This window comes from Lepisosteus platostomus, chromosome 7 (genome assembly GCF_059453375.1).
Source record: "Lepisosteus platostomus isolate fLepPlt1 chromosome 7, fLepPlt1.hap1, whole genome shotgun sequence".
Lineage (NCBI taxonomy): Eukaryota > Metazoa > Chordata > Actinopteri > Semionotiformes > Lepisosteidae > Lepisosteus > Lepisosteus platostomus.
In genome coordinates this window covers 4,814,220-4,838,566 of record NC_142617.1, presented here as the reverse complement: position 1 = coordinate 4,838,566, position 24,347 = coordinate 4,814,220, and the positions used below count along the sequence as shown (strand labels likewise).

At 43.8% G+C, this 24,347-nt stretch overlaps 3 protein-coding genes across 11 annotated transcripts in view; 2 read left to right on the top strand and 1 right to left on the bottom strand.

The window, feature by feature from the left end:
* The window catches only part of smpx (small muscle protein X-linked), a 14,254-nt gene extending 4,336 nt beyond the window's left edge, over window positions 1–9,918 (top strand). For all 4 annotated transcript variants that reach the window (XM_088638726.1, XM_088638727.1, XM_088638725.1 and 1 more), the window contains exons 2-5: window positions 2,060–2,121; window positions 5,431–5,517; window positions 6,682–6,815; window positions 7,883–9,918. In XM_088638726.1, coding sequence (XP_088494852.1) covers window positions 2,083–2,121; window positions 5,431–5,517; window positions 6,682–6,807 — 252 coding nt within the window. In that variant the 5' untranslated portion in view covers window positions 2,060–2,082 and the 3' untranslated portion in view covers window positions 6,808–6,815; window positions 7,883–9,918. The remainder of the gene's footprint in view (window positions 1–2,059; window positions 2,122–5,430; window positions 5,518–6,681; window positions 6,816–7,882) is intronic.
* cnksr2a (connector enhancer of kinase suppressor of Ras 2a) overlaps window positions 7,127–24,347 on the bottom strand; it is a 127,989-nt gene continuing 110,768 nt past the window's right edge. For all 6 annotated transcript variants that reach the window (XM_088638713.1, XM_088638711.1, XM_088638715.1 and 3 more), the window contains one exon: window positions 7,127–24,347. In XM_088638713.1, coding sequence (XP_088494839.1) covers window positions 24,132–24,347 — 216 coding nt within the window. In that variant the 3' untranslated portion in view covers window positions 7,127–24,131.
* Window positions 15,559–21,245, top strand: klhl34 (kelch-like family member 34). Its single transcript, XM_088638720.1, has one exon. It carries the CDS (start codon window positions 15,559–15,561, stop codon window positions 17,305–17,307), a length of 1,749 nt encoding a protein of 582 aa, XP_088494846.1. The 3' UTR covers window positions 17,308–21,245.

Genomic DNA, 24,347 nt, shown 5'->3' with positions numbered 1-24,347 from the left:
GACACTGGTGTATTAGCGGTTAATATATTATTATCCATTACCCTTTACTAAAGCATTAGTTAATAATTACTCTCAAAGCTCACTATTTTTAAAGAACGTACACAGATGTCCACTTCATATAACCATTTTTATTAAATAGAAGGCAATGGCATTTATAAAGTATCACCAGTTTCCTAATTACAATCCTCAGCACTGGGTCCTCTTGGAAGAGAAAAAGAGTGAAAGCTGGTTTTTGCTTCGCCAGTTCCTGTCTTACAGTTGCCTGTAATGTTTACTATATCGGCCATGTGGGGTGATAATTTGCCTCTCTGTCAATGATCTAACTGGGCTGCATTTGCTACTGTGGTCAGACAGTGGGCTGCCCACACCTCTAGTTCATTTGCTGAACTATTGTCAAATTACTCAGAACTCTGCAGGGCATGATGTATTTTCAGGGGTGGCGAGTGTAGACATTACAGAGATGGTTTTGTATGGTTTCTAGATGTTGCCAGAAATTCTATTGGGGATGCTGATATACATACTACAACCATGTTGATTTGAATATGGCCTTTGCCTTTGTAAACCAACAACAAAGAGAGACTTTCATCAGACAGTCAGGCTCTGTCTCGCGCTCTTGCTGTGAGTGAATTTGCATGTTTACAAGAAGTGTTAGGCTGTAGGACATACTGGAAAAAAAGCAAAAAATAGAAAGAGGCTTGTTTATTTCTCCATGTTTCATCATCATGCAGCATTTTTACTCTGATGGGAGAGAGTGCTTTAACTGGGCTCATTATAGTGGATACCCAGAGAATTCCAAACGAGGAGCCTGTGAATATCTAAATTACTGTCTGCTCTGGCTTATAAACGCATGTGGTATAGGACAGACAATTATTATTTCTAGGCACTTTCGTGATGGTAGAGCTTGAGTCTACTGTTTAACAGGTGTGGAGGAAAAAATGCATGGTGCATGTTTATGTATTTTCCAGCTTCAGGAAAGTCAGTATGCCCCGTACTATAGATGTCTCAAGCCATAGTCTTTCTTAAAAGGGAAAATTACATGAATCCCGAGCCACCACTAAGGGCTGAAACCCTCTCACAGTGGTAAAGTAACTACAGATTGAACTTACCGCAGGTAACATATCTATTACACACACCTCCAGGAGATGATTACCAGGGAACAGTATGTGCTCCGATTGCTCCCGTTGGAAGGTGGAAGCATGACAGCAGGCATACCTGTTTCTAAAATTATCTTCACACTTGCCAAGTTCCTATGCCTTATGCCAGTCCAAGTCCTGGAGCGCCAATGTGTCTCCAGGTTTTCATTCCAGCACAGCTGTCCACAGGCTAAACCGGCTGGTTACTGGCTTTCACTAGGAAGGAGTGTCTAGTGAAAATTTGGCTTAACCTGCCAGGCTGGGGGCTGACCTCCTGGTCAGGGGACGAGGAGGCTGGGACCCCCCTGCAGAGTGAGGGCAGCTGCAGAGGGGGAGAGGGGGTGCAGGTGGGGTGTAAAACGACGTACACGAGGGAGAGAAGGGGATCACGTGCAGTATTTACAGTGTTTCAGGAGAGGAAATGACATCAGGAGTGATTGACATTACTGACAGCCGAGTCTGATTGAAGTTGGCTGTTGTCATCCCTTCCGAACATTTATTACAGGGTCCAGTTTAACCCCCCCTACGACCCCCAACTCTTCAGGTTCTGCTGCTGAAGATGCGAAAGCGACAGACTGACCCTCTAAGGCCAGGTTTGCACAGCTACTGTATGCCTCCTGCTCACCTCTCACCTGCACTGCAGGAGGACTGAAACTACAGTGGCTTGGCAGGGCTTAGGCTGCAGGACACGACAGTGTGGAGGATCGTCTTCTCTGCCCATGAATGATTTAGGGACAGTGGCGCATGTGGTGATGCACGCTGAAGCTCAGCTGAAGTAGCTAAGCAACTCTGAAACAGAGAACCCGAAAGCCTATCTGTGTGAATGAGGAGCCCGACCGGGGAACAATGGTCCATCGGGCCTCCCCTTTAAACTGACCTGCCTGGGACACTCCAGTGGTTTAGTATTTTGTCTGGTTTTCTTGCAGGACTTCGGACTTCCCTGTGCAAAATGTCCAAACAGCCTTCCTCCACTGTCAAAGCCTTGCAGGTAAGAGGTACACAGCTCATTGACATGAGCCAACAGAGCAGTTGCATGAAACAGGAGAGCAGGTTGCTTGCATACTGTATATACAGTATAACAGTGTTATCTAGTAATTCCTTATTCGGCATTTATTATCGACTGTCATGAAGGCTTTCTAAAAATACAGCATACTTTACACTTCTAGAAGAGCCTCCCCAAACTGTGTGCTGAGGACCCAGAAGAGGACGTGTATAAAAAGTGTGGATCTGGGTTTTTTTTGTAGCTCTTTTCTGCATTCAACCAAATATTGAATCGTGCTGTTCATTTCATATGAAGAGTATTCTAATCTGTTCAAATTACACACTGAAATTCTAACCCCAAACGGGGAAGTCAAATATTTCTCATTAAAATTGTAACCTGTTTCAGTTCGAAATAAATGTCGTTTCTCGCAGCGATTATTTGCAAGTCATGTGTTGAGCTGCATGGAGTTTGGAGGTTGAAAGTGTGCCTCTGAAACAGCTTGGGAAGCCAGGTAATCAAAGCAGGAGAGAAGGAGATGTTCAAGAATGTCATGGGTACTCTAGTGGAAAACAGCTGTCTTTCACTTGATTTGCCAACGGACAGGAATCTGTTCTGTTACTAACATACTGTACTCACACATGACTGCACAGCCAGAAAACCGAAATGCAAGTCAGATGCTGTACACCACTCATGCCTGGTCAAAATTAATGTGCAAGCAGTTAGACATTAAACAATTTATTTGTAAAAGTATTTTTGTACATCAGGACAAAAACTTCAAAACACTTTATATTCCCATTTTTACAATAAACCTTTAACCTTAAAGTTAAAATACTTTATACACTCTTAATGGATACAGAACATTCACGGTTCTATTTTCTTCTGCAACGGCAAAGAAATCGGCTTTTTCTAATTGAAAATGATCAGTTGTTAGCATTCCTCCACTAATAAATATATTTTAGCATTGGGGTATTAAAAGGAAGTTAAAACACTCTAATAAATATAACGCATACAAAAATAGACCCTGTTCTAATATGTTATAGCTCAACATCATTAATTTCTTATTATTGCAAACCATATATCCATCTTCAAGTGTGCATTAATGGGTTAAAAATACATGTACAATTTTCAATTAGCAGGCCAGACTGAAACAATTTACATGAATTATTGAACCAGATATTAACAATGATTAAAATATACTATACAGCATGTGTATAAATACAAACAGTATTTATACACCCATCATGCATACAGAAGTCAATAACAGTTATTTTTGTTAAAAAGGAAGCAAGTGTTTATATATATCTATAAATAACCATAAATCATAAATTTACAAAAGTGACATAGTTACTGTAATAACGCCAATGCATCCAAATGTCCTTTATGTGTGCAGTTGATGTATTTACAGAATGCATCCATTTCTGACATTTAAACGAAAATCTTGATAAACAGGCACATAAAGTACAATGAATCAGGCTGTAAACTGTATACCCAAGCAGGTCATCTGCTCTGACAGTGCACTAACACTAGTTAGTAACAGGGGGGAAAGAGTAAGGAGAACCCTGCCCAGCTAATTTAGATGTGAAAGAACTGTCACTTCCATTCAGAAGAACTTAACTATTTAAAAAATACTGCAGAAAATAAATGCAAATGTTGATTAAAGTAAAAGTGAAACGTTCAAGCTGGAGTGTTTTGGATCTTATTCTTTTAACACCTTTTCGCTGCTCTGTATTCTTTAGCTGCCCTGTTGCACTGTAACTCCTGTCCTCAAGGGCCAGAATACAGCAGGCTTTTTAGATCTGATCAACAGCTGGATTCCTGCACAAATTCAGCCAATGATGAAGTCAACCGGGCCGCTTCTTTCTCAAACAGAACAGTTGTTCATATGTAAGACGGAAAAAGAAAAACCAGTTCCAGCACAGGCATGCACAAATGGTTACAAATGACAGGAGATCGTTAAGAACTCGCGAGGAAACAATACCATATAACAGGAAACTGTAGACTCAGCTCTGGAAGCACTCTGGACCTGATAGCTCGCCTACGACAGCAGGTCTGATACTAAGAAAGCCCAGAGAAGAGCCAGCTATCAGGCAGTACTCTCTTGCATCCCAGGACATTTCAATGGCAGACTGGCCACTACAGTTTCTCAGCTTCATCCCCAAGGACAACATCCCTCACTGCCAGAGCAGAATGGCAAGGCACGTCACTAGCCCCCTTCCACGAGGATTTTCATCACTGTGCGTCTCGGAAAACAAACAGCCATCGATTCCCCTAGCCCTGAAGCACTGATGCTGCCCAGTCCCGAGAACAGTGGCACCTGAGCACCACTCTGTTCGTGTCCAGCTCTCAGCCAGAGAGATCGGAGCTCAATAAGAAGGCTCTTGTGGGTTTATCATACAATTTTACATGTATTCAATTATTAACCAAACTATTTTTTTTTTCCACAAAGAAAGAATTGAAATAAAAGCCAGCTCGTAAGAAGCACGTCTATTTTAAATTCAGCACTTGCTTCTGGATCGCTTTGAAGAGTGATGGTTCAGTAAGGCACGGCGGGAGTCTGATTCAGTCCTAAAGCAATTCGAACCACCTGAATAGATCTGTGTGCAGCAGGCAGGGTGTCACTCCAGTCTTATTGCATCTTTTACAGCACTTTTCTGGTAAATTATTTCATCTACCACCTCTGAAGGAAACAAGGAAGTCGTCTACAGGCCATTTTTAATGGTGTTCTTCAAAAGCACGAGTGGAACGAACCTCCGGGGTTGAACTGAAAGAAGCACAAAAACAGCTGCGTAACAAATATCTCCGATTCATAAAACGATTTCACTAATCAGCACATGAAAGGTGGGAGACAAAATATAAATGTGTCCCGTTCAGGTAAAATAAAAACTCCTTTTTTTAAGGCTGCCATTCGCTATACAGAATGAGGGGAGAAGATAAGCCGGCTCCTTATGAACTAACCGGTTTGAGTGACTGCAGACTGAGCTCGAACAGATGAGCACAGGCTGCGGAGGCAGAATCAGGGGGAGGTGATGGCGTGTGGTAAGACTGTGATGTTTCAGTAACGGGACTTTGAAAAGAAAACAACACCGAACCAAAAAACACCTGGCACTCCACAATCCCGACGAGAGTCGTGCTGCTAGAAATACCGTAGTTAAGACACAGGACTATTATTTCAGTCAACAAGGCCTCTAGGGCCACATGGGGGCGTCCGCCTGCTCTGCTCCTGGGGGGCCAGGTTCCCCCCGCAGGCCGGCTCCGCACAAGGGGTGGGTGTGGACCCGCAGCTCAGTTGCAGCTGAATGTCCTCTCTGGTTCCAGGCCAACCTCAATATCCCGATGGGGGCTCTCCGTCCGGGAGCGGGACACCCTGTGAGGAGGAGAGAGGAGTCAGTGGACACAGACGAGGTGAGAGCCAGCGACACTCCTGCTTCTCCCCCACTGTAACACTGCCAGTCAGTCTTCTTCGCCGCCGACGCTAGCAGAACGACGGCGTGGTGCATCTGTGTAAGATCCACTTCAGAACAGACCCGGGCACCTGGCCCTGTGCCTCTCACATTGACCGAGGTCAGCAGCCTAGGACCTCCTGGACCTACAACCCCTGTGCTGGAGTATCACAGTACACAGATTCAAATACTGAATATAGAAATCCCGATTTATAAAAGGTACTGTAGTTGCATACAAAGTAGATTGCATTTTAAGGTGTGTGTGTGTGTGGGGGGGGGGTTTGTGTTGTGTTTGAAATGTTGCACAACAGCCTACATAGGGGTTAGGTCACTTGGTTTACTTGTGTCCCTTTGGGGGATGATCCAGCCACCCAGAGTCTGTACAAGACCCCTTCCGACTGCCAGAGACCGCCTGGGCACCAGGGTCTCCAGAGGTGGGTTCATGCCAGCACATTTCCTACAGAGTCAAACACCAAGAGCAACTAAAGCTACAGACCTTGAGCAGACGGTTCAACTCTTAAACCTAATAAGAGCCAAAACCCACGCGTAGCATGAAGGTCCCCCCCGAGAGGCAGAGAGCGCACGTTTCATTTCTGTGTGGACAGTAAGAATAGAGACTTTTTTTTAAACCTAATCTTGGTCTAAATAAAGCCCTGTTTTGACATTCAAATAAGGCTCGACTAAAGACCGTCATGACCGAAGTGAGCTTCCGTGGGCAAGAGACTCGTTGCTGCTTATAAACATACGTCAGCTAATAGTCATAATCTTAATAATAACTTACACTGTGTTGTCTGCTTGACCAGGGAACTCGTAGAGGTTTAGGAGAAAACACTGCAAAACCGCAACGCCATATTGTTCGCCTGACACTCAGAAATAAATGAAAAAAAATGCAAAGGTTTATGCCTAGTTCTGGCCTTGCACCCATCGGGATCTAGGTTCAATTACATGGCCGATTTAAAAAAAAAAACCCGTTGTATCTTCCTCCTTTACATCAGCAAACAAAAGAAAAAAACTCCTAAATTTATTCCGCGGCAGCACCAACACTCCCCCCCGGCTCTGCGCTGGTGGCAAGTCGGGGGAAACGCCCCCTGCAGGCAGGGCATTAAACAGTCTTGTTCCCCGACAGAGCGCCAGGGTTTCTCCGGAGGACAAGAAGCAGCTGCCCGGCGCGGTGAAGCTGCCCGGCCCAGCGGTCAACCTGTCCGAGATCCAGACCGCGAAGAGCGAGCTCCGATGGGTCACCAAAGACTAGGCCCGCAGGTACAGCACCGAGCTGCTCCAGGGGCTGGTGTTGCTGGCTTGCTCGCCCTGGAACAGAACCGGCCGTTTTCTTCAAGACACCGTGAGAGCTTGATCAATTAATTAAGGCGCGGCGCTTAAGAAAGGATTCATGAAGCGTGTGTTTTGTTTATCATAATTAATTTAGATCTGGTGGATGGGGGGGTCTACTGGGAGCGAGAGAAATTTGAGTAAGAACCTTTTGGAAAGCCACAGTATACTGTATCGTATATGCTTCCTAACGGCATTATCTGTCACATCTGTCAGCGGGGTTTTACAGTTAACATTTGAGGTTTTTTTTTTTAAACGTTTTTACTGCTAACGCCAATTCCATTTTTGCGAGGCAGAACTCAAGTTGGTTTTGTTCCGAAGGCAGGGCTGACGCCGTATTTCACTAGTTACTCCCATTGCGCTTCGGCAGCCACAGGGTGTCAGTGTTAAACTCCTATCCATCTGCTGAAGGACTCGGCCAAATGCTACTGTACACACAGGTAGCACTGCGACACTGTGCGGTCGATATATTCTTGATGTGGGCAGCAGACCTCGTGGTGATCTTAAGCAGGGGCAGTGAGATTTTTCCCTGTTATTCTGAAATGCCTGGGGCCATCCACTGCAACGTCTGAATAAATCTTACAGGCCTCGTTTATTTTGTAGCATGAGCGTGTAACCTAGCGCCGATTATTAACGCTAACGCGACGGTCGAAGACCCCTGCACGAGAGTATGATATTCCTGCAAATCCGGTATTAAAATAGTGGTGTGCAGAGTTTGCTGTTATTACGCGGTATTTGCACCACTGACCGTTTTCTACCCTTTATCTAAAACTCATTACCTTTCACCGCGTATCCAGTGGGTTCTAGGGTTAGAGCCGAGCGTGGAAACTGTGCCCTGAGTAGGTCGGTTCAATTCTGCAGACAATCGGCTTAAATAATGCAAGCGAGATCGGGGAGACCCGGAGGACCTCTGCGGTCTTCAAAGATCAAGTGCTGACACAGAGACAGTGTATCAGGACCTCTGCGTGACACTGTGTTCCCGCTGTTGTCTCTCCCAGGGCCCGGGTGGGAGAGCAGGATGGAGGCTCGGGGTGACTCCGATTTGTTCTGGCAGCGTTTTTCACGTTTTATGAAGGCGTATTAACCTCTTCTAAGGAGCTGAGTGCTGGCTGGGGAGAGGAAGAGACTTCTACAGTATGGACTCTTTTCACAGGCTGAAACGAAAGCACCCCAAAATTACGCGAGTGTACTGATGTGTGTTACAAACATTAAGCCCGCTAAGAAAATAAGTGCGTTTTCTTACTTCGTATTGTAAAAAGAAATGTTATTCTGTTTATTTTGTGAGACACAAGATCATTCTCGAGTTAGCAGTGTACAAAGATGAGGAAGTACAACCACTCAGAATTGATTTGTGCAGTTTTGTGGCAACTAGCTCTTGAAACAATTTAATTAAGGAGGGTCAGTCAAGCTGAAATCTGCTGGGGTTTTTAGGACGTGCTTAAAAAAATCAGTTCAAGATGCAAAAAACATTTAAATTCAACACTGACAGTCTAAGCTTAAGCAATCATGTTAAATCCATGTTTAGTGTTATTAAATTTCTCGTTATGTGAGAGTAAAGATGATCCTTTAGTGAAATATCGCAGGATCCTTCACAAAGATGACTTAAATCAGACAAGTAATAGGTTTATTCCATGCTGAAAAAAAGAAAGAGAACACGACGTTTCGGCCGTGGAGCCTTCTTCAGGTGTGCCTGAAGTCCTTAAATCAGACAAAGTATTTATCAATCCCTAGAAAACTGACCACTGAAACAGCCTGGGAAACAGTGGCTGCTTGGTACAGTTTGGCCTGGGCAGTCATTTAAAGACCTTGTCCTGTACCTTAAAAAGCTCCAGTGAATTTGAGTCTTTTTGTTTAGTCTTTTTCAGCATTAATGCAGTTCATATTTTTTGAAGGCAAGATTTTTTGTGCTTGTTTGTTTTTTTTAAACCTCTATGTATGAAAGATGCTCTTTGTACTCTTATCTCTGTAAAGTTTATTTGTTCCTGCACGGTTTCACTGTTTAAGTTGTTTCACAGTTTAAGTTGCTGTACTGTTTAGCTTTCATGCTTCATTATTATTGTGTATGATTTTTGTAATGTGTTTTACGTTAGGCACAGCACATCCTAGAAGAAAGGAAAATCTTTAATCTGAATAAATCGTACAGTTAAGCCTTTTACATCGCATATTTTTTGGGTGCCGAAATAACTGATGCTGGAGGGCTTCAGCAATAATAAAAGAGTTTGTTAACTAAAATGTCAGAAAGAATGAGCAAGTTTTTATGTCAGCTTTTGAACTCTTTTTGTTCAGTGTAGTTTTGGAGGGCAGTGAAAAATGAAGATCAGAGCACTTTACTGTGAACTCTGTTTCAGCTGAAGTTGGCTCACTGATCCTCAGGAAAGACCCATGCAAGAGATTTGGAAATAGATAACACAAACATTCGCGTGGAACACTTCCTTCCAAAACGGCAGCCTTTTCAAACCTTAAGCCCAACCAAAGCACAAGATCAAAGGCCTGCAAGATCTCACTTGAGAAGGACAATAATAAAGAATGTACAATAACAACTCAGACCAATGCGCAAACACTCACTGCAACACATAGCTCCTTAATTTCATTACAATACAAGCAAACACTGAAACCAGCTTAAAATAATTGTCGATGCACATTTGTAGAAACAGGCAAAAAATCCCTGAACCCAAAACTTTCTGGATTCCTCTTTTTCAGATTGTCTTTGATAAAGAACGAGGGATAACCATTCACTGTGGTAGTAAAGTTTATTAGCTTGTCGTGCACAATACCAAGTCTGCATACAGAATGTACAAGGTTAGTCCTTTCTTTGTGTAATACACACAGCTTGTCAGCAGTTGATTTATTGCATTGGGTCCAGTCAAAAGTGTTCTTCACTCTCATCCTCAAAGGCATGCAAGATGTTAATGCATGCAAGTGAATTATTTTTTTGTTAATCCAGGGCCATAGGACAACAGTATATAATGTATTGGTTTCATCCTCAACTAATGTAATATGAAAGGGAAAAATAAAATTTCGCAACAATGAGAAATGTGTCAAGTGCATTTGTATGTGTTCAGTATTAGAAAGAGCTCTCTGTTTACGTCTCTGGTTGGGTGTCTTCTAAAATCTTGTACTGTATTTAACAGTATGTCTTAGCTTGTTTAGAGATCACCTTTCCTTGCCAGTGAGATCTTTCACAAACAATATACCCAACAAAGAAAGCCCAGAGCTCCGCAGCTCTCCGGGTTGTGCACAACAAGGGTCCTCAGTGTCTTTAGCACCAGAGACTGCAGGTTTTGTCCTGGAGGAATCAGAACGGACAGTGGCCCCAGGAATTCCACCAGCCGGAGAGGGCAGTGGAGTGTGGGAGGCAAATCTAGGATTTCGAGAGGGCAGAAGAGGAGCAGCTGTGCCCGGAGCCATGAAGCTCTGTAAATCCTGGCTCGCTCTGTGTAGAGTGAGTCACGACTCACGAGGGAGAGCAGAGAAGCGTTTGGTAAGCCCTAAATATTTTGGCAGGGCTTCCTGCACGATCCGAGGCACGATCAGGACCGTATAACCGAAATCCTCAATAAAGCACCTTCTGAGCTGCCCCAACAACTGCTTGTTTCTTGTTTGTTGCAGCTGTTTACCCGCTCTGTCATGTAGTGGGATCAATTCCCTGGGTGGTGGGGACCTGAATACCAGCGCAAAGGACCGACACTGAGACACCAGTGCTACCACAATGCTCACACTGAGACACAAGTGCTACCGCAATGCTCACACTGAGACACCAGTGCTACCGCAATGCACACAGTGAGACACCAGTGTTACCGCAATGCACACAGTGAGACACCAGTGCTACCGCAATGCTCACACTGAGACACCAGTGTTACCACAATGCTCACACTGAGACACCAGTGCTACCGCAATGCTCACACTGAGACACCAGTGTTACCACAATGCACACAGTGAGACACCAGTGCTACTGCAATGCTCACACTGAGACACCAGTGCTACCACAATACTCACAGTGAGACACCAGTGCTACTGCAATGCTCACATTGAGACACCAGTGCTACCACAATACTCACAGTGAGACACCAGTGCTACTGCAATGCTCACATTGAGACACCAGTGCTACCACAATACTCACAGTGAGACACCAGTGCTACTGCAATGCTCACACTGAGACACCAGTGCTACCGCAATGCTCACACTGAGACACCAGTGCTACCGCAATGCTCACACTGAGACACCAGTGCTACCGCAATGCTCACACTGAGACACCAGTGCTACCGCAATGCTCACACTGAGACACCAGTGTTACCACAATGCTCACACTGAGACACAAGTGCTACCGCAATGCACAAAGAGCTGTCTCGCAGGGCAGGCCTTTAGCTACATTCCAGAGCCAAATCCACTGAATTCGTCCCCGGTCAGGCCGAGCTCGTCCTCCAGCACCACATCCTGGTCCTGCTGGAATGAGAATTAACCCCGATCGGTAGCGGGAGCTCTTCCGTACGGACCTGCACTGGGTATCTCCCGGTTCCCCTGGGGGGGGGGGAGGCCAGTCTCTCCAGCACCTAGGCTGGGATTGGACCAGAGATGGAAATCTGCAGGGTGAGGCCGGAGATGAGGGGCTTTTAGTCATTGAAGGGGGTTTGAAAAACAAACAGTGCATGCAGAATGCCCAACATCTCATTACACTCTTGATGAGAAACACAAGAAATGGGTTTTTATTACGGATTTGAAGATGGGTTTGCACAATACCTTTGAACGTTCTCAACAAAAATTAGTGCCAGTGCTAAAATATCTGAGAATTGGCCCCTTCATTAACAGAGCCTTCTGTCCAACTTCTCAGACTCCTGCAGCATTCAGTCTGACTCATCTGGTGGGTTTTTTGCAGACATTTTCACGCAAGGAAGGACATCTATTTTCTTTGACTCAAGGTTCAGACTAGAGCCACAGTACCGGACCCACACCCAGCAGGGCCCTACTGTACTGTCGGTGTTGTGATTTAGCATTTTAAACACATAAAAGGTTTGGGCCTCAGTTAGGCCAAGCGAGCACCCTATCAATGAGCCCCTAATTAATAATTGACAAATGAATCAAATGAAGAATTATCTTAGTTTCAATAATATTATTTTTTTATTTTGCTTATTTTTTCGTGTGGATGGCTCTTTTAAAACTTTACTGCCAGAATGAAGCGTGCACCAGGAAAGACAGGGGTGTGCAGTGATGTTCTTTTGTTGAAACGTAACTACCGTTGCCTGAGCGCGTGTAGGTGTAATTATAATCATTATGCTAATTTTCAAATTTTCAGGTGCATCTAAAAATACAGCTATGGTATTTTTTTTTAAATCCTCGCCTACGGTAGATTTTCATTTTTCCAATCGACGAATCACATTGTAGATAACAAGAAACAGCTCGTGCTTTATTTCTGTACCGAGTGGCGTTAACAATGCAACCAATGCTTTTAGGCCCCAGAATTCATTTGTTGTGTTTTTCGTGTCTCTTCTTACATACATTACCAGCTTCAAGGCTTTCACTGCAGTGGAGAACATGGGGGGCCCGTTCCCCTTCGGAAAAGAGGACCCTGGGGGTCCAAACATGAGGAACAGTGTCATACGGGTGTATTACTGAAATGTCATCTCTGAAACTCGGGGGAACTTTTAAAACCAAGAGCAGGAGACACTTCCCTGCCCCAGAGTGTGGTGGGAGTGTGGAACAAGCTCCCCAGCCATGTGGGTGAAGCCAATTTCCTGCTTCTTGCAAGAAATGGCTGAATGTGATCAATTAAATACCAAACAGGCTCGATGGGTCGTTCAGAACCATTCTTATGTCACTAATAAACAACCGTGCTAGCTAGATGAGCTGTGCTCTTGCTGGAAATCTTTCTGTTCATCTTTTTCCTCTGCCTGGCAATAGATGGTCCCCATGACAGTAATTATTCTCCCTAGGGAGAGGCAGGAATGTTGCTGTTGTACCTGCCAGCTGAACAATAATGACCTGTGTCCCTTCCTCCAACGTCCACAAACTAGATGAAACCCAGAAAGGTCGCCACCGTTATCGGCTCAGGTTTGAAAACATTTCAAAGGTCACGGGCGGGAGGCGGGTTCGAGTCAGGTTTTGACACCAGGCTCCAGCAGATCTCCGATTCCGGCGACAACAGCTGCTGTTATATTTAGACGCTCGTCCAGGTCGGGAGGAATGCATGAGAAATGGAAGGTCACGGTGGCACTGCTCTGGAAATGGGCGAGTCACTGGTCACACTGGTACGGGCTGAGGTCACCCTTCCAAAACAGCTCTGAAAGGCCCGAGCTTTCACCACTGCATCCTGCCTGCGAGAACTTGGGATCCTGCCAGCGTCGTGTTGATTCACTCTCTTTGTATCGCAGACCGGCGCTTTCAGTGACCATGCCAAGGTAATCTGCCACCTTTCCCTTTTGACATTTGACTACTGTAAATTTGACCAATTTGCTGTTAACACCCTTTCACGTTACTACTCTTTACTCTGGCTTTACCAGAGTGTACCAGAGTGAACTTTTGTAGGACTTTATTGTTGGTGTGGTAATCTTATAATACTAGGCCAGCTAATTTTAATCCTGTAAACAGCTCTATCTTTAACTGAACCATTGAAAACACTGCGCCTGGGCAGGGTGACTTCAGAGCAAAGGGGAGAGAGAGTAGAAGCTCAGGAAAGTGTTAGATTTACTCTCTCCTACTTGGGATCACGCGGTGACTGGGTTTACTGGGGCAGATCAGGGCAGAGGTATTTTTTATTTTCCACTACCTGTGGTTTTGCATTATTTAAGGTAGACAGGGCGGACAGACTCATCTATAAGTGCTGGAACAGAGAGAGCCTGGGTGAATTCGATATATTGGAAAGTAGAGAGAGCTGCAGTCATCACTCTTTCAAGCATGCATTCTTCACATCTCACATCTAAACGATTACTAATCTAAAATCCAAGGAGCTTCTCAAATTGCTTTCTCCTTTGAAGGAACATCCAGCTGTGCAGAGCATACAGAAAGTTAAGCTGAAAAACAATATTTGAAAAATAGTATAAAAACATAAAAAGTAATATCACACGCACACCATCCAGAGAGCTCCCCCCTGTACTTGATTTTCACAAGCCAGCTCTGCCAGTTCCACCTCCTTCCTGGACAATGAGAGATCAGCACTCAGGATATTCATTTACTCATTAAGAGAGTTTTTCGTGTGAGCATGGGAGACATACAGGACAAGATAATTATGTTCAAGTTTAAAACAGGTCTTTGGAAAGGTCTTTGGATCTCTGTGGTCTGATTGAAAATTTCCCCCAAAATACAAATTCTATCTCTTTTCCCAGTGTTTGAACACGGCACAGGGTAAACGTGGAAAAATGCTCAGCAAACTGGGGCTACCCTCATGCAGGCTGAGCACAGAGTGTTCTGAGATTGAAACTTCCAGCACAGCACGGCAATAAAATATATTTTTTGCAGAACTGGCGGTTTTACATTAGAAGATGGAAATACAATCATCCCAGAGAACTTTTTTTTAGATTGTATTTCATGTTTGCAAGAAATCCGATAAACGCTAAAACTGGGGCAGGGTGCTTTTTATTTCCTCTGTTTTATTGATTGTTTGAAGGGACAAACAAAGGGGATTGTCTGCGCACTTTCAGTCCCATGAAACGAGAGTAAAAACATCAGGGAAGTCTTTCAACCGGAATGCGATTAATCCTGGCAGTCAGCCGGTTGGGATCGTAATCACCAGCCAGCCTTTAATTTTCACCTAATAACAGCCCACACAACAGCGACCACATCACAGGGTGGTCTCACCCTCTTGGCTTGCTTTCTCTTTAAAATCCTCTCTAAAGCCAAGTGCTATTTGTAGAAGTTAATTCATCTAACTCACAATGTCACACTGATAACCTAGACAGGTCATAAAACGTGTAGCTGGCCTCCTCGTCAGTTAGGAAAACAGATTAATCAGGAGCACAATGCAACTTCAGTTTGTAAACCATTTGCCCTGCAGCTTGTTGGAGCTCCCCACTCAGACTCGGTGCTACGCAGTACACATTCTGGAGACAGACGAGCTCGCTAATCCCAACGGTCATTTTTTTATTTCTATTCCTGTAGCTGTGAGCTACCCTGATACCAAAACATCAGGGTCACAGGCATGCAAGTTAAATTTTACTGATGACTAACCGGCTTATTGGCTCTCTGGGTGAGTTCAGAGAGAAGGTGCTCTAAACCCACAGAGCTGATCTGATCATCCCCTGATACTCCCAACAGGACCGGTAAAAGGGCACTGTAGTAACTTCAGCTCATCAGAGGGCATCTGCATCCCAGAGGATTCTGGAAACTAAAAGAGCAAACATGCTACCTCAGGAACAAACAGGAGAGGGATCCGTCAGGCTCAGCCTTTTTTTTTTCCTTCCTGTGACACTGATAAACTGAGCTTTGTACCCATCAAGCAACTCATTTGCTCTGCAATGTGGAGGCGTTGAGTCACAGCACCCAACATGGATCAGACGCTTAAAAAAAGCCGGAGTCGGTGAAAGAGCTGATCATCTCAAATTATCCTGCTAATTTGTCAGCCGCCTATGGTGCTGTGTGATTGAAATCTTCTTGGAGAGCAAGCCATCACGGGGAAATTTTCCTGCTGATTTTGTTCTCGTTTCTTCCGCTGCTGGTTGTAGGCGCCACGGTGATACTATGCATCATGAGTTATTTTCTGGTACTGAGCAAAACACACGGAGAGACAGTCCTCGCTCAATATCAGAGACTGAGGGCTGACAAGCTGCTGTGTGATATTGTGCTGGTGGCTGGTGGCACAGAATTCCCAGCCCACAGGAGTCTTCTCGCTTGCTCCAGCGACTATTTCAGGTCCCTGTTTAAGGATTACACGAGAGAATCCAAAGCCAGCCTGATAAAACTACAGGTCGTCTCTGCCACAGGACTCCAGCACATCCTGGACTTTATCTACACCTCCTGGCTCTCGCTTTCTCCTGACACTCTGGAGGACACCTTAGAGGCAGCCAGCTACCTGCAGGTCCTTGAGGCCATTCAGCTCTGCAGCCAGTACATGATCAGCAACCTGACCCTTGAAAACTGCTGCTTCTTTGCCAATGTTGCATCCAAGTATGGCATTGGGGATGCTTTGTCTGCTGCCAACAGGTACATCAGCAGCAAGTTCAGGGAGTTACTCCTCTGCAATGTGGATTCCGTGGGACTTCTGGAGCTCAACACAGAATCCCTGATGGACGTGCTGGACTCAGAGGGAATGCCAGGAGTAAGAGAGCTCTCACTCCTAGCTCTAGTGCTGGAATGGTTGAGGAATAACAAGCTCTCGGCTGTGAAAAGCAATCTGATACTGAGCAAGATCCGGTATGGGCTTATTCCTGTAGAGGAGCTTACTAACCTTTATTCTACGCACGAGTCTCTGCAAACCCCATTTATAAAAAGCCTTATTTTAAAAGCAATGAACTACCACTCCCTGGGTCACCAGCAGCCACTGATTCAAAGCACACAGACAACGCTAAGGAGCCAAAGAACCCATGTCGCTCTAGTTGGAGGAGGGACCCAAATGGATGGGCTTGTTAGAGAGGTCTTAGCATTTGACCCTTACCTAAAGAAATTCAGATCCCTCACAGAGCTCAAGGTTAAGGTTCAGAACCACTGCGTTTGTGTAGTTGGGAACTTTCTGTATGTGCTGGGTGGAGAGGCCATAGAGATCAACGAAAACGGAAAAGTAGTGACAACAGTAGTCAATAACCAGGTTTACCGATATGATCCCCGTTTCAACAGATGGGCTGAAGCAGCTGGGATGCTGGAAAGAAGGGCCCAGTTTGCGTGCTGTGCAGTGGATGGCAGAATATTCGCCATTGGTGGAAGAAGTGGGATTGAATCACCACATTCTTCCATGGAGGTCTATGACATCAAGACAAACACGTGGCAGAAAGCCGAACACCTGCCACAGAAGATGCATGGTCACGCCTGCACCGTGTACAGGAACACCATTTACATTTCGGGGGGAGTGCACACCAACCAGAGAGAGAGCAGCAGACAGGTGTTCAAGTTCAACATCCTTGAAAGGCAGTGGAGGCCGTGTGCTGCCATGTCCATTGCCCGCTTCAGCCACCAAATGGCAGCAGTCAAAGACAAGATTTATACATTTTTGGGGATGTATGAGCCCTTTTGTGACATCGAAAAATATGATCCAATAGAAAATCAGTGGACCAGGTTAAAGCCTCTGCTGAACGACAGGTTCTCCTATGGATTGGTGGTGGTTGAGGGCAGCATTCTGTTGATAGGTGGGAAAAAGTGGCACAATGCTCAAGAGGTCTCCACTCCTAGTGTCCTGGAATACGATGTGGATGAAGACAGCTGGACAGAATTATGCAGGCTTCCCCGTCCACTATACGGATCGCAGTGTGCCCTGCTGCAGCTACCAGACCCCACAGAGCCGTAAATGACAGGCCACATCACTGGAACAACTTATCCGGCTTTCAGCTTCAGTAGATGAAACACGGGGAAGTAGAAACTGAGCGACTGGAGCAGGATCGTAGTTCCCTTTCCAGAGGCTAACACTGCTGCATGGGAAGAGAGGGGAGAAAATAAAATGGAGGGAAAAAGGATTTGTGCCAAGTGGAGAAGAAATTCCAAAGGGCGCCGTAGGAAGAGAGAGAATGAAACACGTGCCGTCATGGAGGGTCAAGAGAAAGTGCATGACTGAAGAATACTATCCACAAAGAAAGGTCTTTGAGCTTCACTAATAAGTTTGGCTTATCAGCGAAAGTAAAAATTCCTCCTAAGCAATGGCAGTGCTGCTCATGCCAGTGCCCGTTCACCATTGGGCAGGTTGCAAAGGACCTTTAAATGTGCAAGACTGGGAACAAACAGCCTCTCCCTCCCCCCACCATGACCAAAACCTCAGAGCCCAAAGTGAACCAACACGCTCTTCGCCTCAGCTGGCTGGGAGACAGGGACTGGGACAGGAAGTCATTTTCTCCGAGCGCTGAACCGAGGGCTCTGGACTGCTGGGGAGGAAGAACTTCCTCTTCGTCAGAAAAGACGAGTCTGGTTTCTTTTCTTTTTTTTTTTTTAACTCGGACTCGCCGCTGAACTTTAGTCAGAAAGCTGGTGCATGCGAAAAGGTAGCGAAGAGACTGATCGTGGGAAAGATAAAACCGTGGAAAAAGAGTGAGGATTTGGGTGATCGTGTTCTCCTTGGGTGATTTCGAGAAGGAAATTTCGAATGTAGGGGGCATGGAGATGCAGCAAGTAGTGTGTTTTTCTTTTTTTTTAATTGTATTGCACACGGAGCTAATGAACTGTGACTTAATATTAAAGTAACTGGTAAGTTGTGGATCTTGAGGCTTTGAGCAGTGAGGGAAAGTAAATAAAGGAACACATCTGTTAACCTTACAAAGTGTTTGCTACCTAATAGAATAGTTTTAGAAAATCATGCCTAGAGTTTGCTTGCCATAAACAGGAGCAAAAATGACTTTGTCTTCCTCAAAGCTTTACATGCACACCAAATGTTTTGTGATCCTGCTGACATGCCTGCATGTGTGATATATAAGAATGATATAGAATATTGTTTTTAATTAAGGTGAAAATGCCACCCCATTCCATTAAAATGTATAAAAATCTGCTCGACAGTATCACCATGTTGTACGTACCCCTAAAATCCAAAATGCCCACTTCTTAAGAGTATAAGCCCATAAAAAAGGCTAGAAAAAAAAAACGAATGTGGGAATAGTTTGCTTTTTTTGTTGCTATAATTCATGCAAAAGCAGGTCTAAAAAAAACAAGAGGGGACCTGAAGAGCCCATGAAGAAACGGACAGGGCTGTGAAATGGAATTTGAATTTCCAGCCTTCTTGAATCGAGAAGCCAGCCTTGTGACCAGGCTCCTGATTCTGTATCGGAAGCCAAATGTGCCTGAGAGCCGTCCTCTCCTCCCCAGCGGACAGAAACGCATGCTGAAAATACTCGCACGCAGTTAAGAATGCAGGTTCACAAGGCAGTCATTATAACCCATAAATTCAAATATTCCCAGTCAACACACTGTGATACACACGTCTTTTCCATAACTTCCAGGCCTTGAAGTGGTGATGCCATATATTGACAGAGGAATGTAGATTTTAATCATTTTTTTATGTAAGAGAGTCAAATTTTGCACCCCCCAAACAAGGCTGTTTGTACAGTATGTTAACGACTGGAACGGTTTCCAGGACAATGTAAACAGAATAATCCCTCAGAAAACTTGAGGCTTAAAGGCTTACTTGTTTTATTTAGATGGTTATTCTTTGTTTCTAGGAAGGAATGAAAACAAACAGGCTGTGTCTAAGCATGTTTTATCGCCACCTATTGGAAGAATTCCAGAAGTGCAGTACAGAGGACCTCAAGGAGAGTGTGTGTATGGGGAGTACACCCTTTAAATAGAATAAAACATGCACAGGAAAAACACCACACACAGGACTAATAAATTACTCTGTATTCTCACCCACATGCACTACTTCAGTAAAACAGTCAGGAAAATGTTGTATTCAGGTACCAACATACAATAAGTGACTGAAATGATAAAGCAATAATTTGATGTTGCAGAATTAGTTACAAAGGCAAAGTCTGCAGCAATATAATCATGAGCAAACATCTTGGATGGGGGTAGGAGCTAGGTAGGAGTTAGTGCTTCGAAATAGGCTTACAGTACTCCTAGTGATGTTGGCCATGTGGGTACAGGCACTGTTACATTTCTAATTACAAACCTAGACTTTAGCCATGCTTTATAGCCCTTTACATTTGTTCCATTCTCTGCATGGTGCTCTAAGGCTCTATTCCTGCCCTTACCAATATATCTTGATCTACAGCAATCTTGGGCAGCTTGACAAGGTACAATACGTTTAATGACCTTTATCAGCATTAGCTAGCTCAATTGCTTTACGCAACAGAGAATCCATAGTCTGTCCCACATTACAGAGCACCATGTGATCTCATGTGCAACACATTGTGTGGACCATGACATCCGTAGTGTGATGGGCTTTCCCCATTCTCATTGTATTAATTTTTTTGCATTTTGTTTCTTTTGTGAATTGAGGTACTTTATAGTATTATCTTTATAGACAGTGTATGCTTGAAAATTTGAACATTATCCAGATATTAAGTGTTCAAGCCTTTTCGCCTATAATTTTAAATAATTTGCTGAAAGAGTATTTATACAAACTGATAATTTACTTAGTGGTCATGGCCCAAGTGGGGACAACAATCTGTATGATTATTGAGATGTAAAAATTGGGGGCAAAGACAGAGACTCTGCCTTCCCCTCCAATAACAACCGAGAAAGATGGTTCCCAGTCCTGGTCCCGGAGGAACACTGTCTCTTCTGGTTCTGATTTAGGCTGAGCTCTTAATCACAGTCTACTTGATTGCAGTTTTCTATCTGGGGCACATCTCTAAATTTGCTTTCACTTCTTAAAAGGTGGAATGCAAGATGGAAATGGTATCAACCCTGGGCCAACATCTGAGTTTCAGAACAGCCCTATTTCATGGTGTGTTGCCTGAAACTTAACCAACCGGACCTCAGCAGAAAGGAAAAATGTCCACTGTGGGCGTGTAAGATACAGTATCGCTCTCACTGTGGGCTTGTCTGATATCCTCTCTCCCGCTATGGGCATGTCTGCTAGTGTTTACTGGAAAAGGTGTGGATGTGCCTAATAATGGCACGTGGTGCCAGACCCATTACGGGTGTGTCCGACACAGTGCTGCATCCATTAGGGACATGTGAGATACAAACGTGTGTCTGATGAAGTGCCACTCCCACTTCTGCTTGTTCATCAGTTAACTAAATCGTAAGAGCTGTTCGAACGGAAACACGGGAACCGCAGGCATGTCGAAGAGAGACTGTGTAAAGGACGTGTGTCTTGATGCTGCCTGGAACCGTAACCTTGAATGAAGGTACTTTTGACACTCGGGACTGACTGAAGAAACAAGCCAAAAGAAAGTCTAAGCAAGCAAGCAGATCAATGAAGCCATCGATTAACACTGGGGATGTACAGTACAGCTCAGCTGGGATGAAAACCAGCAGATGGTGTTCCTCGAGGATCAGGACCTGGAGTAATCGACCAAGCCACTGCGGAGTTCTCCTTCCACATTCAGGTTTCCTGTGGTGCTGGATTGGAAGTTGTGATTACTGTATATGGTCTTGCTGCTTTCAGACAGTTCATTGAAAACATTTCAGAGTAGAGGCTGCAAATTCGATTTATAAGTGCTTTATTATGTGCAAGGTATTCGGAGAGCACTGATAAACTGGTTAGAGCCTCAACTTGAAGATTAACTTCACGTTTATTAAAAAACATATTGTGCTCATACTGTATGTAAATGCTTTATTAAAATTTTAACAGCTTCATTTTGATATATACAGCATATTTGCAGCCGCTAAATTAAGCTTCTTTTTTTAAATACCATGACTTCATTTTGTATTTACTAGTACCCATAAAAGGAAGTAATAACATTATTTTCAAGAAAGCACACACTGTTTTTAAACAGGATCGTTGCGTTTTCCTACCATTTTTCTGTCTCTCAATGTCAGACGACAAGCTCAATATTCACAAAGCAAAATGCAGCACAAGGAATTGTGTCTTCATTTTAAGAACTAAAGTTTATTGACTCCAGTTATAACCACATGTGCTTGAAAGCTGAAAACCCATAAAATAAAAATGTATAGATTAACTTGTAACACAACACACCCTTGAAAGAACGTTCAAGAACAAGTCTACATAAATGCAAGAATGAAGTTTAGTGAGCTCATGCTACTCTGTATTCAATGGTACTTCAGATGCTTTTATTTTGCAAAGGGACGCACTTCATCTCTCAGCACGTGAACAGTCCCTTTCCATAAAGTGCAATCTTAAAGGCTGTTGCATAGCAACAGATTAAAAACAAATACTTATATTAAATGGTCATCATCATTAGAATCTGCAACATATACAGTAAGCCTTTTTGTTTGATTCCTACAGAACGTCTTTTGGTCCAGGACAGTTCAAATACTAAACAATTGAGTTTGAATGTTTCTAGGTTCCTAAGTTTATTTGGCAGCTGCAGTTGAACCTCACAGAAATTTAAATATCTAGTTCAAGAATCATGCATAACAATCAGAGCCAGTCACTAATATTTTTATACAGTATATATGCATATAGAAATGTTCCCTTTTCCCCTAGATTGTACAAATAATCCCCCTGGAACCAAACATCCATAACAAATATAGGAGCATTATTACTAATCTTCTTTCTTAGGATTATATGTCATGAAAAGGTTGGGAATGAAGGCTACTGGCGTGTTGTGGCTTTATTTGTTTCTGTGCAAACTCTGCAAAAATTAACTTATTACAAAAGGTAGAACTTCTGAGAAACACAGAACTCTCTGGAGGAGAGTGCTGGCTCGTTCCATTGCTCTGTGACGCAAGCTCAGTGCTGAGCAGGGCATGCGGAAACAGAAGGGTAACAGCTCAGCAGCCCTGAAAGCCGTAAAAAGCACATATCCAAGGCCATGCTTGTCGAAGTAACAAGATGACTGCTCCTAAACAATACAAAACATTTCAAGAACAAGCTCCTTTTTCAGACAGCAGCGGGGCATGGCAATGAAATACATGATAAAAAAAGACAGTTTCTGTGTTGTTTGATAACATTTGAAGAGTTCAGAAATACCCCCACTCTTCACTGAGTTTTTGATTTTGAAATATCTGTCACCACATGTTTATAACAAGGTCTTTATCCCAACGCATCCTGAATAAAGGTTTCAGGGAATCTGCATGAAATCTTCATCGTCCCTTGAGGGATACATCAGAAATGCCATCTTGGAAGGGAACAAAGTTCTGCAAAAGTAGACTGTGGGAAATCATTTCACCCATCGCTGCAAGCAGATACCAACACAAAATTTGGAATTCTGAAATTGGCTAACTTTACTTTTTTCTCATTCAGAAAAGAAAGACGGGACAGATTTAGGAAGGAAATTCACTTCCATCAGCTAATTTGTTTCAAATAATCATTTCTCCACTATTAGCACAATGCCATTCAAAATACACATCATTATTCAGAAAATTTCCTTAAAAAAACTTTAACTGCGCCATTCATTTTGACTCAAGAATGAAAACATAGGGAGTATCGCAGAATTCCCTCTTCCATAAGAAAAGTCACACTAGTCCCAGTGTGCTCTTCAACGTTTATGAAACTGACACATGTTCAAGCCAAACTGCATTACAGAGAAAAAAAGCATCTTTGAAGGATGTGCAAACTATTCACCTGTTAAAGATGAAGTACATTCTAGTTATATTCTGTCTCAGGCGTTTTCACATTGCAGTGTTTAAAAAATCAGCTGTACTTTCCTGACCAGACCACAGACCACCTGGTGAAATACCATGAATTCGCCACACGAAGTTTAGATACAGCAGAACCACCTTTATGGGCAACATCAAAAACAATATGGCATCAAAAACACAAGCTGGCAGAGCCTAAAGTCCTGAGCCAAATTCTTCAGTGGCTTTATGGCACGTGGTTATGATATCATTAGCAGAGAATTCAGTAATGAAATACTGTAAATCTAAACATGGCAATACCAGCTTCTGCAGGCTGTGGTTATACTGGAAATATACAGGACATGGAGCTCTGTGACCAGGAGCCATCATTAAACATTGGTTTATGTAAACAGGACTGATGAAGAGGACACATTATCACCTTTAGATTAAAACTACACAAAGGTCCTTCATTGTAACCATTGAAAGGAATACTAAGAGGTGAACAGGACAGTTTTCTTGGACAGCTTTGATGAAACTAGATACAGCAGAGCTAAGATGGGTTCCAGCCCAAGTAGATTGCTTTTTATAATAAATAAAACACTCCTTAATTGTATAAGGCAGTCTCTATCCCATAGTGTATCTGTAACGCGTAAAACTGAATAATCAAAACTCTCTGTTCAGGTTGTTGTTGCTGGCTGTTGTACCAAAGCATGTTCCTCCCATTCCCACTACTTTACAAGCAGGTTTTGTGAATACAGAGTTTCCTAGATGTCTTAAGAAATATTCAGATTAACAAACCTCTAGTCAAAATATGCAGGTACCGTACCATCACTGACAATGGCATCATGAGCAAGTAAACTGAGCACAAGAGCTTGAATCTGGACAAATATAAGAACAATACAATATGTATTACACAACACAGTCCGAGACACGGTGGACACAGCCAGGGGGGGCCCACTGCAGACGCGGGGCACGCCTGTCCCACACACCGCGGCCGCCGGCTCAAACGTGAGTCTCGATGTACGAGTGCGTGTGGGCCAGGGAAGGCATATGAGCGGCCAAGTCAGGGGTGCCATTGACAGGGTCTTTGCTCGAGCCTTGGTGGCAGATTTCTAGAAAAAGCTCAAGGTACATTTTTTTCCACTCCTGAAACTCTGAGGATGTCAGCTTGGGATTGTCCAGCAGCTTGTCTATGATGGCTATTTCTCCCTCTCTAGC